The 13832-nt window shown below is 49.6% G+C and overlaps 1 protein-coding gene across 4 annotated transcripts in view; it reads right to left on the bottom strand.

The window, feature by feature from the left end:
• LOC105472706 (interleukin 10 receptor subunit beta) overlaps nt 1–13832 on the bottom strand; it is a 55742-nt gene that overhangs the window by 28774 nt on the left and 13136 nt on the right. For 3 of the 4 annotated variants that reach the window (XM_071095639.1, XM_011726213.2, XM_071095638.1), the window contains 3 exons: nt 13525–13691; nt 10209–10356; nt 5022–5179 (listed from right to left, as the gene is read on the bottom strand). In XM_071095639.1, the coding sequence (XP_070951740.1) occupies nt 5022–5179; nt 10209–10356; nt 13525–13691 (473 nt within the window). Of the gene's footprint in view, nt 1–5021; nt 5180–5632; nt 5726–10208; nt 10357–13524; nt 13692–13832 lie in introns of all 4 variants that reach the window. The other variant, XM_071095637.1, reaches the window with a different exon arrangement.

Raw genomic sequence — 13832 nt, 5'->3', positions numbered from 1 at the left:
CATCAGCTGACTGGTGGTGCGGGGACAAGGGCCTGATATTAGCTATCACAACAATACATTAATAGGACCAGACATGCAGGAAGTGGCAAGGCATTGGTGAGGCACACACACTGCAGAGGGTGAGAAACTCACCCTGTAGAGATTCAGGGACCTGCCACATCCGTGAAATTTGAGGGGACCCTTGCAGTGGGGCGTGCCAGCACATTCTCTTTAAAGGATCAATTATTGTGTCTCGCCCCTCCCACCACTAGGAAGGAAGCATTGTGCTGTGGAGGCCTCAGGGCTCTGGAGGCAGCACGTTCCACGCCCAGGAATACTGACTGCTCCAATATGTTTGTCACACGACACAGGAGGCTGTCGGCGCTGAGGGGCCCAGGGCAGGAAAGGGCCCTGCAGAAGGTATGGGCCGTGGAGCCTGCAGCCCTACGCACACCTCAGGACTGGTGCATTATCCCCAGGGACAGCCTGCGAATCCAACCCGGGGAACGTGTGACTTGGCACATCCTTGAAGTGTCTGGGGTGGTTAAAGATGCTGGGTGGAGTTTCTGGCAAATCCCAAGAGGAAAATCACAACATAGATACGAGAGTTCTGGGGTCAGGCGGGGCCATCTGTAGCAGATAATTATACCCTGTTTGAAAAAGCAGCTCTTGGGACGCTATGGGGACCTGACAGAGACAGAGCTTCTGACCAGGGACGTGAGGTGATCGTGCTGCCCAGAAGCGACCATCATGAGGCCTGAGACCCAGCAGGCCCTGAGATGGGGTCAGAGGGTGCATGTCGGCAACATGCAGGTGGCTGGGACTCCTGTGCCCTCTATCCCTGTTGCACAGTGGCTGTGTCTGCTCACATGATGACTGCAAAGGGGGATGGGTACTTATGCCCAGCTGAAGAAGGAGGCAAGGCCGGCGTGGTTTCCTGGCAAGGTTAGCATGGTACGTGGGCACACACTGAAAGTGGCCCGCTACTGCACTTCAGCCCCAACCAGGGAGAAAGCCTCCCCACGGGCCGAGCTTTGGGCCGTAGGTCTGGTCATCCCCTTTACGTGGAAAGAAAAGCAGCCCAAGATCAGGCCAGCTGTGGGATCCCACGCAGGGGTTAGTGATGAGGCTGGTGGTCAGGGGCTCTGGGGAAGGAAGACTGGAAAGTTAGGGACAAGGACGTCTGGGAAGAAGGATGGACCCGAGGGAGTAGCTGGAGCGTGGCGATTTCTGCGTCCCACATTAACTCCCACTGAGAGCATGTGTCATAGACAGCAGATGGCCAGGGAGACATGATGACACAGCCAGTGGATGTCAGCCAGCCTCTGCCACTGGTCACCTGTACGTGGCACAGGGCTCATGAACACAGCAGCCGTGGTGGCAGGGATGGAGGCTGCGCGTGGGCCTGAGAGAAGGGGCTCCCACTCCCATGGCTGGGTGGCCACCACTGCTGCAGAATGTCCAACCTGCCTGCGACAGAGATCAATGCTAAGCCCCGATATGAAGGCATCCCCCGAGGAGACCAACCAGCCAGCTGGTAGCAAGCTGATGACACCGACTCTCTCGCACCACTCTGGAAGGGGCAGTGGTGCATCCTGGCTGGAGCTGACCTTTAGTTTAGGAGTGATTTGCTGTTCGTGTCCTGCAGGGCCTGTCAGGACCACTATGGTCTCACAGGTGTTTGCTCTCCTGGTAGAGGATCCTTTTAGGGGTTGAATTCTATTCCCACAAAATTCATATGCCCTGGGCCAGGTGCGGCGGCTCACGCCTGTAATCCCAGCACTTTGGGAGGCCAGGGCTGGCAGATCACTTGAGATCAGGACTTTGAGACCAGCCTGGCCAATATGGTGAAACCCTGTCTCTACTGAAAACACAAAAATTCACTGGGTGTGGTGGTGGGTGCCTGTAATCCCAGCTACTTGGGAGGCTGAGGCAGGAGAATCACTTGAACCCAGGAGGCGGAGATTGCAGTGAGCCGAAATCATGCCACTCCATTCCAGCCTGGGTGACAGAGTGAGACTCTGTCTCCAAAAACAAAAGAAAAGAAGTTCGTATGTCCTAATCCCTCTACCTCAGAATGTGACTGTATTTGGAGATAGGGTTGCTGCAGAGGGGATCAGTTAAGTTAGAATGAGGCTACAGTGGAGTAGGGTGAGCCTCCCCCGTGACTGGTGTCTGTGTAAAGAGGGGGCAATGTGGACACAGACACTCACATAGGGAGAAGTCTGTGTGAAGATCAAGGCAGAGACTGGGTGGTGCCTCCAGAAGCCAAGGAACGCCAAAGATTGCCAGCAACCCTGAGAGGTTAGGGGAGAGGCCTGGGACAGATCCTCCCTCACAGCCTCCGAGGAACCCACCCTAGTGATACCTTGACTTTGGACGTCTGGCCTCGAGAACTGTGAAAGAATCAATTCCCATTGTTTAACTGCGCAACAAGTGCTACTTTGCTACAGCAGCCCTGACAAACTAATAGAGGGGCCGTATCACATGGTGCCAGACCAATGGGCCCACTGACAGTGAAGGCGGGACCCCCCGGTCATATCACACCCTGCACCACCCAGCAGCTGCCAGCCTGGAAGAAGAACGGAGCGGCCTGTTGAAAGGGCAGGGGAGGCGCCAGCTTCGAGGTGACACCTGCTGAGAGCGGGGCCTTGTCCTCCAGCACCTGGCACGCACCCAGGACCGACAATCATCACGTGATGCTGTGCCCCCAGCAGGTGGAATGCCCGGGTCTGGAAGCAAGCAGGGGCTAGGAGTAGTGGCCCTGTTCACCCTCATGCCCAGTGACCTACTGGGGAAACCGCTGCTCCCTGACCTCGCGGTTTGAGGCTCTGCGGGTCTAGGGCAGGACCAGCAAATGAAGGCCCATGAGGCAGATCTGGCCTATCACTTGTGTTTTCATACGGCTTGAGGATTTTTCAACGATTACATTTAAGTGGTTATATAAGTGAATCTATAACTTTGATTTTTATTTCTTGCCAACAGAACCTAAAATATATATATAAATTTTTAAAAATTTTAAATTTTGAGACAGAGTCTTGCTCTGTTGGTGGTGTGAGGGTTCACTGCAACTTTCACCTCCCGAGTTCAAGCGATTCTCCTGCCTCAGTCCCCCGAGTAGCTGGGATTATAGGCATGCACCACCATGCTTGGCTAATTTTTGTATTTTTGTTTTTGTTTTTTTTTGAGACGGAGTCTCGCTCTGTCGCCCAGGCTGGAGTGCAGTGGTGCAATCTCAGCTCACTGCCAGCTCTGCCTCCCTGGTTCACGCAATTCTCCTGCCTCAGCCTCCCGAGTAGCTGGGACTACAGGTGCCCGCCACTGCGCCCGGCTAATTTTTTGTATTTTCAGTAAAGATGGGGTTTCACCATGTTAGCCAGGATGGTCTCCATCTCCTGATCTTAGGTGATCCACCCGCCTCGGCCTCCCAAAGTGCTAGGCTTACAGGCATGAGCCACTGTGCCTGGCCTTCTAAAATATTTTTTACCTGGCCCTTTAAGAAAAAGTTTGCCATACCTGGTCTAAAAGGTCCCCAGAGTGGGAGCATTTCTACCAGAGGACACGAAACAAGGGCCGATAAACTTTAAGCCACCTCCTCAGGCCAAGAGACTGGCAGGCAAGAAGAGAAGTCACCACTGTATCACAGTGGGCACCCGCCAGAGTCACTGGGCACTTCCTGGGACTCCCCTGCCCGATTTTGACAGCAAGTTGACAAGTGCAGGGGCAGGCCATTGCCTGAGATGGGCCTGGGAACCGGAGGCTCAGTCCTCTCCGGGATGAAGGCTGGGACACCCAATCAAGTCAGCAGCCCCTACAGCACAGGCTCCTCCCGGGAGAGGAGAGCGGACCCTCAGGGCCGGCAGAGGAACAGGCCAACCCACAAGCGTTCTTTTGTGGTCCTGAGACTAGCAGCAGCAATGGGGGCTGGAGTGCATTCCACTCATCTTCCTCCTCTAACCTTCCCCAGGAAATGAGATCAACTCAGATCCTGGAGGAGCTGCTTCCAGTTTATCCAAGTGGTCCCAGGGGTGACTGTAATGGATGCTGTGGTACCTTCAGGAAGGGGGTACTCGTGCTCCTAGCTCCTGTCTGCTGCTGTCTTACCCCTCACCCCAGCTTAGGGCCCCTTCCTGGGAGTAGCCCACATCCAGGGCATGGCCATTGTGGAGTTCACATGCCCATCCCTCTTGCCTCAGCTTAGGACATCTCTAAGGGGCCACCCCCACTCGAGAGGTCACATGGGATTGGCTGAGGCCTCTGTTGTGGCTGTGTGACAGTTCAACCTCTCTCTGCCTCATCTGGCTACCTTCACTCCCTTAGAGTATTATTCCCAAGGATGTTCCCCATTCAGCCTTTTGAAAGCAAATCTCTATCTCAGAGTCTGCTTCCTGGGAAATGGGACCAAAGAGAGTTCCTTTGGGTCTGGGCTTGGCATCTTCTCATTTTCAAGTGTCAGTGACTATCCAGAGTTTCATTTCTTAGGGCTTCTTCAGTCCTGTTATCATTAGCCAGTTGCATTGTTTCTTCTCCTAACCCTTTTAAAAATAGCCTTCTTAAAGACCAGGAAACACTACCCAGAGTTTCAATCACTCTCGCATATTCTAAAACTGGAAATGTGCCTTTCCTTCCTCCCATTCTCTCCCTCTGGCGATTTGCTGGCATTTAGCCTCGAGTTTTCTTTTTTCCACACTAGGCGCTGCTTTTTCCTCTCCTGCCCTAGAACCATCACCTTTGCTCCCCAGGGACCTGGGGCTTTGGGCAGGGAAGGCTGGAGAAGGAGCGACACCCTAGGGTGTACGGAGGGCTACTGGACAAAGCTGCGCCCCTTTCCTCGGGGCTGTTCCTTGACTTCAGACTTCCCTGAAATGGTTACAAGAGAATGGAGAAGCACACAAAGACGTGTGTGTGTGTGTGTGTGTGTGTGTGTGTGTGTGTGTGTTCTCCTGGAAAACATGTTGTCTGGAATTGGGCAGCCCTAACTTGAAAGGAAAGCTCTTTCCAATCCAGGTTTTTGAATCTGCATCTCTCTCCACCCTACTTACCTCTTTCAGGTGCTGTGGAAGAGAATTCCCAGGGGAGAAGGTGTACTTTGTCTTCTTATAAATGCACCACAGCAAGGCGAAGCAGCCAAGGAGTGCCAGGCAGACCACGAAGACCGAGGCCATGAGGATGATGGCCACCATCCAGGAGGGGACCGTCTCTGCCAGGGATAATGGGTATGTTACATTCTTGTCACAGGTTGGGTCACGGTGATCCCAAGAGCATTTTAACCATCACAATCCCTGAAAACAGAGCCTGTATGTTCATCTTGGGAGATGTCTCAGAAACACAGCAACTGGTTCAAGGACCCAGAGGTTTTCGAAGAGTTTCACCCTTTTCCTATCTTCTCCAAAGTTTAGTGTCTGGAATTATTGCTGATATACATCAAAAGAATAACAAGCAAGAATTCTGATCCACTGTACCTACTGGCAGTTTAGCCACGGGCCTCTGGATATACCACTTCTGCCTTGATGGAGCAAGTGAGACTCCCCTGGACACGTGAGCCTGAGTTAAACACAGGCTCCATCTCATTCTATATTGAGAAAGACAGAAACTCTCTGAATGAACAACTCTATCCGAACCCCTGCACTAGGCCAGGTGTGGTGGCTCATACCTGTAATCCCAGGACTCTGGGAGGCCGAGGCGGGAGGATCGCTTGAGCCCAGGAGTTTGAGACCAGTCTGGGCAACATAGTGAGACCGCTTCTCTACAACAAAATAAGTTTTTTAAAAAATTAGCTGGGTATGATGGCACACACCTGTAGTCCCAGCGATTTGAAAGGCTGCGGTGGGAGGGTCGCTTGAGCCCGGGAGGTCGAGGCTGTGACAGTGAGCTATGATTGTACCACTGCACTCCAACCTGGGCGACAGAGTGAAACCCTGCCTCAAAAACCAAAACCAAAGCCAAAACAAGCAAATGAACCCCTGCACTAAGAGACTTGGCCAAACCCCAGCATAGCTTTCAGCAGGCCAAGGCCACATACCTGGGATGATCCAACCCCCTTGAATTCCTGTCTGGAAAAATCCAAGGCTGCCTAAGGAACTGACCATTTGTTCTTCCCAGCTCCCGAGGAGAGGCCTTGACCTCTCTTTCAGAGAGCATTTATTCAAAAGGGCTTACAGTGGTGGATCCTTCCTCTGTCCCTTTGAGACTTATACGTATCTCCCACAACCCGGGGATATTTTTCTCCACGATCTGAGAGCCATTCTTTTGAAATCAGCAGGAAGGACAGGGCCTCTGTCTCCCTGTCTCTGTGGGAGGGTAGAAGCCCAGCCTTGATAAACCCAGCCTCGGTTCACACACACACAGGGCCTCACGGCACTGACCCACCCCCTCAGCTGATTTACAAGTTTTTTCACTTCCCTGATTCTGCTCAACTCCCCACGCACTCTTTCCTTCTACTCCCTCATTCTCCTTTTATTGATTTTCATTTTTGAGATAGAGTCTTGTTCTGTCGTCCAGGTTGGAGTGCAGTAGTGCGAACATGGCTCACTGCAGCCTTGACCTCCAGGGCTCAAGTGATCCTCCCACCTCAGCCTCCTGGGTAGCTGGGACTACAGATATGTGTCACCATGCCCAGCTAATTTTTAAAATATTTTATAGAGATGGGGGTTCCACTATGTTGGCCAGGCTGGTCTTGAACTCCTGGGCTCAAGCAATCCTCCTGCCTTAGCCTCCCAAAGTGCTGGGATTACAGGCATAAGCCACCACGCCCGGACCTCGTTCTCCCTTTAAAACACCTCTGAGTAAATGGAACTTGGCCCTTTTCCCTACTCCAGTCATTACGGGATAAAATGTTTTGACCGCTTTCACCAGCATCCTGCTTTGCTTATCTTTGACAGAGTCCAGGATGTCACCTGGGTTGCTCGTGGTCCCAGCTCCCCTTGTTTGGCCCCAGGTCCCTCCTCCAGATGCCCCCGCCACCTGATCTCTGTGTGCCCATCCCCTGCCAACCAGCACCGCCCTCATGAGCAGAGCATTTGGCTCTGAGAGGGGCCAAGAGAACAAACACTGCCTGTGAAGAGCATGTCATTTTAAAGGGACACAGGCATCAAAGAGCCCTGAAAGAGCAATGACCCTGGAGCTACAGCAAGTGCAGTCATCTGCCAGCACCACGTGGTGCTTGTCACAGTGCGTGGCTCACAGTGGACACTCCTTAAACGTTCAGAAGCAGTGCCTTCTGGCTCACACTTCCAGCATGTTCAACTCAAACATGTGAGTCTGCTCTTGGTGATCACAGGGCTATACGGCAGCCCCAGTCCGCACCACAGCTGAACACGTGAGGTCTCCTGGGGATGTGACATCCCAGGTCTTGCGGAAGTTCCATGTTCCTACTCATCCATCCATCCTTCCATTAATACTTCAGTAGTTCTCTCATTTGGCGCCCGGAGACTCATTCAAACAGGGATCCGTGGGCCCCACCCTGTCATTTTATTTTGAGTAATGAACCTCTGAGGCAGTGCTTGGGTCTCCTGGTGTCTCAGACTGGGGCATCTTAGCATCTTAGACAAGGACACATCTGGGTGATGGTGACATGATTCGAGGAATGCTTTTGTTCCTCACCCCAGATGGAGAGTTCCAAAAGGGGAAGGAGAGAGGACCCTGCTCTGCACGGGTTGTGAACTGTGGGAGAATCTACCAATCTACACCCTCTGTGTAAAGTTCTCTAACTTGTTTCAGATCCATCCGACCACGCCATGAGGCAGACTACTCCTTCCTGCTTTATCCAGAGACACGGTGCCTCAGTTCACCTCTGGAATTAATCTATAGGTAGTAAGTTACAGGGGACATAACCTGGGCTTAGATGAGCCTATGTTCTGGTTTATCCTTTTCATTTACTAGCATTTGGGCAAGTTACTTAACCTCCCTGTTTCAGGCTGTTTTTGCACTGCTATAAAGAAATAACTAAAACTGGATGACTGGGCATGGTGGCTCATGCCTGTAACCCCAGCATTTTGGGAGGCTGAAGTGGGTGGATCACTTGAGGTCAGGAGTTCGAGACCAGCCTGGCCAACATGGCGAAACCCCATTCCCAACTAAAAATACAAAAATTAGCTGGGCATCGTGGTGGGCGCCTATAATCCCAGCTACTCAGGAGGCTGAGGCAGTAGAATTGCTTGAACCCAGGAGGCGGAGGTTGTGCCAAGATCGTGCCACTGCACTCCAGCCTAGGCAACAGACTGAGACTCCATCCAAAAAACAAATAAACAAACAAATAACTAAAACTGGGTAATTTATAAAGAAAAGAGGTTTAATTAGCTCATGATTCTGCAGGCTGTACAGGAAGCATAGCAGGATCTGTTTCTGGGGAAGCCTCTGGAAGTTCCCAATCATGGTGGAAAGCTAAGCGGGGGCAAGAGACAGCAAGATGGCACATACTTTTATTTTTTTATTTTTTAATTTTTTTTTGAGATGGAGTCTGGCTCTGTCACCCAGGCTGGAGTGCAGTGGCGCGATCTCGGCTCACTGCAAGCTCCGCCTCCCAGGTTTACGCCATTCTCCTGCCTCAGCCTCCCGAGTAGCTGGGACTACAGGCGCCCGCCACCTCGCCCAGCTAGTTTTTCGTATTTTTTAGTAGAGACGGGGTTTCACCGTGTTAGCCAGGATGGTCTCGATCTCCTGACCTCGTGATCCGCCCGTCTCGGCCTCCCAAAGTGCTGGGATTACAGGCTTGAGCCACCGCGCCCGGCCCTGGCACATCCTTTTAAACCACCAGATCTCACAGGAAGTCACTCACTATCATGAGTGAGGACAGCACCAAGAGGATGGTGCTAAGCCATTCATGAGAAATAGGCCCCCATGATCCAATCACCTCCTACCAGGCGCCACCTCCAGCACTGGGGATTACATTTCAACATGAGATCTGGATGAGGGCAACATCCAAACTATATCACTCTCTGAACCTCATGTTCTAGTTTGTAAAATGGGAGAAGATCCTTCTAACGCTCTCATTGAAAACTTGTGGGATTTAAATGGGATAGATGTGTTTTAAGAAAAAATGAAAATGGTGTTTGATGAAAGCAGGTTTTCAATGGCTCATATTTTTCCTTTTGTTTTGTAAAATGTTTGGATTTTGTCAGTTCATGGGTGATTATTGGTATTTGCAGGGTATTTGAAATGGTTTTTTTTTTTTTTTTTTGAGGCAGGGTCTCACTCTTGTTGCTTAGGCTGGAGTGCAGTGGCACGATCTCAGCTCACTGCAGCCTCCACTTCCTGGATTCAAACAATTTGCCTGCCTCAGCCTCCCAAGTAGCTGGGATTACAGGTGTATGCCACCACACCCAGCTAATTTTTGCATTTTTAGTAGAGATGGGGTTTTGCCATGTTGGCCAGGCTGGTCTCGAACTCCTGACCTCAGGTGATCCGCCTGCCTTGGCCTCTCAAAGTGTTGGGATTACAGGCGTGAGCCACCACGTCCGGCAGACATGTTTTTCTTTTTTATCAAACTGCATGCTGCATGCCATGTTTCATCCATCCATTGTCCGAGCTTGCTGAACCCTTCACCAACATCTTTAAATTATAAGAAGGCCTGCTGTTTGTATGCAGACACCCGGGCCACAGTTTTCACCAACATGCAACTGCAATGTGTCTGCACATAAATATTCTGTGTTTAGGCCCATGGGAACCTTCTCTCTTTCCTTCTCCCGTTCCTTCCCCCAGGCTAGAAGTGGTCCATATGGTGTGAAGGACTGTGCTGACGTCCTGGTTCCCTGCAAACAAGGGGCCCTGAATCAGGCAGCACTGGCTGAGGATGGTGGTCAGATTTCCTGACACTTGCTTCCCATCACGTGTCGGCAGGGGCTGGAGATGTGCCTCCTGGGAAGGAAAGAGCTCTGGGGTATGTGACAGGGCTCGAGCTCTGTTGGTGGTCTTGGGAGGACTGATGGGCCTTGCTTTAGGGAGCCCGGGATGGCAGAATAAGTACTGCCAAGGAGGGCCCATGGAGGCAGACCTCGCTCCACGGGACAGAAAAGGTTTCTAGCAACTCCTTTGATCTGAGTGGATGAGCTGCCTCAGAAGCGGGCGTGGTCTCCTTCCCAGCATGAAGCTGATGAGTCAGGGCTGAGAGACAATGTCAGGGTGATAGATTTCTGAACTGAGCTGGCGTTTCAGTTGGATGCAATCATGTCTAGGGCAGGTGTCTACAAAGCTGCTTAGGATGCTTAGCGGAGGCACATCTCAGGACTCACCGTCACTGGTTGTTTTCTCACAGACAGGCTCACTCCATTCCCCAGTTTTGTTCCGATCAGGAAGAAACCCTTGAACTTGAACACAATAAGTTGTCCATGGCTCCAGGTTTCTGAGGACCTCAAAGTCATACTGAGGAGTAATTTGAAACTAGTAATGGAGACAAAAATAAGAACATGACTAAGCAGTGAACGGACACCACTTTTTTTTTTTCTTTTTCACATTTACCAGTTATAATAGCTGTTTTAGACTTAAAATACGAAGGAGCAGGTAGCAGGTACTCCTCTCAGTTTAGGGACCCTGAGGCCACTCAAGGGTATATCAAGGACTGACGGTGATGCCCACAAACCATCTCGGTTCCTGAATTCTCTAGCTTAAATGACACACAAGCCATCACTTCTTTTTTAAAAAAGATAAAGCAGGCCGGGTGTGTTGGCTCATGCCTGTAATCACAGCACTTTGGGAGACAGAGGAGTTTAAGACCAGCCTAGCCAGCATGGCAAAACCCCATCTCTACTAAAGATGCAAAAAATTATCTGGGCATGGTGGCGTACGAGAATTGCTTGAACTTGGGAGGTGGAAGTTGCAGTGAGCCAGGATCATGCCACACTGCACTCCAGTCTGGGTAACAGAGCGAGACTCTGTCTCAGAAATAAATAAATAAATAAATAAATAAATAAGATAAACCAGTCTTTTAAATATTATTATTATTATTTTTTGAGACAGAGTTTCACTCTTGTCATCCAGGCTGGAGTGCAGTGGCGCTATCGTGGCTCACTGCAACCTCTGCACCCAGGCTCAAGCAATTCTCCTGCCCCAGCCTCCCAAGTAGGCTGAGAATACAGGTGCTCACCACCACACCCAGCTATTTTTTTTTTTTTTTTTTGTATTTTTGTAAAGATGGGGTTTTGCCATGTTGGCCAGGCTTGTCTTGAACTCCTGACCTCAGGTGACCTGCCCACTTTGGCCTCCCAAAGTGCTGGGATTACAGGTGTGAGCCACCGCACTCAGCTGCAATTGGTTATTTCTCTTTTGGGGTTGGGGTTGTTGACAGCATGCCTATATTCCTTCATTGCATGAGGAGCTAAGCCCATGGAGGTCAATAATTGGATTAGACTCATGGAATATATGAAGAAAATGGTTTAACTTCTAATAAGTAAATTAAAAGACAAAAGCAAATCAAAGCAACAACTGAAAAAAATGGCGACTTGCAGTCCCAGAAGTCCAGTGCCTCTCAAACCTTACAATGCGAATTTTTTTCAAAGATTAAACTCAGAGGCAAGCAGGTAAGGTGGTGGCACAGCAGTATGCCACCCCACTGGGGCTTCTCCTGCCCTTTCACATCTGGGCAACTTCTGGTTTTATCTTCTCACTTTCTCCCAACAGGAAGAAAGAATTCCCAAAAGCGCTTCATGCTGTCAGTTTAGGGACCTAGTCTGGCACCGCCTCAGGAATCTCTGCATTCTAGAGGGGAACCATATAAGCCTGTATTGATACAAAAATTAGCCGGGTGTGGTGGCAGGTACCTGTAATCGCAGCTACTTGGGAGGCTGAGGCAGGAGAATCGCTTGAACCCAGGAGGCGGAGGTTGCAGTGAGCTGAGATTGCACCACTGCTTTCCAACCTGGGCAATGACAGAGTGTGACTCCACCTCAAACCCCCTCCCCCCCAAAAAAAACCTGTATTGGTGGCATGACAGGCACCTGTGAGAGTAGCAGTGCAGCAGGCAGCTTTTCCACACTTGGTAAGTCACACTGAAGGCTGTCACACATCTGGCCAAAGGGAGAGGACAAATGTGTAACCAGCTGCCCGTGTTGTGGGCATGTGTGAGAAAAAAAGCTAAACAGTAAGTGGAGTTTGCATTCACATTGCCTCAGGAGGCACCTGACCCTGCTTACTGTGAAACCAGATCCTTAATTGAGGTCTGTTGCTAGCTCCCGGACGGGCGGGATCTGCTTTTATCTTTATACCCTAGGGCTTAGCAGAGATGCCTGCATTTGATCAGTGATTGTGAGTATCAGAATTCATATGAAACGAAACTGTCAATATGATAGGACTCAGAGGTGGAGGCTTTCGGAAGTGATTAAATAATGAGGGCAGAGCCTTCCTGAATGCCATTGGTGACCTTAGAAGAGAGCAGCAAGGGAGCTGTTTACATCCTTGCCCTTTGCCTTCCACCATCTAGAAGGCAGAGCACACCGGTGCTCACCAGACACCGAATCTGCTGGTGCCTTGATCTTGGACTTCCCAGCCTGCAGAACTGTGAGAAATAAATTTCTATTGTTTATAAGTTACCCAGTCTGTGGTATTTTGTTGTGGCAGCAGGAATGGACTAAGAAACTGCATCATTTAATGGAACATTTTTTGGGGAAAAAAATTAACTTGAGATTTTTTGGGCTATGCAGTGTTGTGTATATAAATTTACATCATTCCTAAGATAATAAACATGGGTGATCCCTTCTTCCCACTTTGAGAATTAAGTGGTAAAATCAACATTTAATGTGGAAGAGATAAGCTATATGTAATATGACATATATAACCATATATATCAGTTTAGGACCATGAATGGCACTCAGCTCAGAAGCATTAGGTATCAGAATAAACCTTGACCAAGGATGAATAAAAATTACCTTAACATGTCTAGCAAAGAGGAAGGAAACCTCACGCACTGATGTACTGACCATATATACATCATTCTAGGCAATGGGATGAGTTTATATTTTCTATTATTTCATTAAATTCCCCAACAATCTTATGAAGTAGGTGATTATCCTTGTTTTATTAATAAAGTAAGTTACTGTGCCCATTTTGCATACTTGAGGAGGCTGGGGTCAAGAATGCGACCAATGGCACATGGTGGCAGGGGTGATATTCCGATCAGATCTTTTGACTCCAAGCCCATGTTTTTAAAGGAATTGTCCCCTGAAGAATAGAGCAACAAGGGGCTGTCTTGACCATGAACGTCCCTGATTTGTGGTGTGTGTGGGACACAGGGGTTGATGTCATGAGACAGTTGTCAATTTGCTGATCACCTAATTCACCCAGCTCCAAGTTTCCTCAGCCAACTCTGATTCAACTGTGCCTTCCCCTGCAACTGCCCTTCAGGGAGGGAAAGGTCTGCTGTCACTGTGCAGACTTTGTCCTGAAAGTCTGCTCTACACATATCCCTTGGGAGTCTGGGAAGCTTGAGCCAGAGACCCCTTAGTCTGGGAAGCTCTTGGTTTACAGAGAACCAGTCCATAAGGTGCTGCTACCTTGCAAGATTCTGCAAAGAACATGAAAGCCTACTATCTCTGAAATGCAATTAGCCAAGCTTACCTTTTCATCAGTACCATTTTTCCAATATTGCACATTATAAGTCCATGAATTATACACATTCTTCATAGTCCAAGTTTCGTATTCATTTTCAATTTTAGGGGCTAAGAAACGCATATGTAAAGAATCAGCAAGTACTTCTACTTGCATTCCAGGGGGTCCAATAATGGCTAAGCATAAGAACAAGCAAAATGACAATCAAAAACCACATTTTAAAAACTTCAATATTAATTTTTCATAACCATGCAGAACAATTAGTCCATGGAAGTACACTGCTTTGATATACCATTGTCATGACATTGATTGACATG

The sequence above is a fragment of the Macaca nemestrina genome, chromosome 4, assembly GCF_043159975.1.
Source record: "Macaca nemestrina isolate mMacNem1 chromosome 4, mMacNem.hap1, whole genome shotgun sequence".
Taxonomy (NCBI): Eukaryota; Metazoa; Chordata; class Mammalia; order Primates; family Cercopithecidae; genus Macaca; species Macaca nemestrina.
The sequence above is the reverse complement of the archived record's forward strand: the minus strand, read 5'-3'. Positions and strand labels throughout refer to the sequence as shown.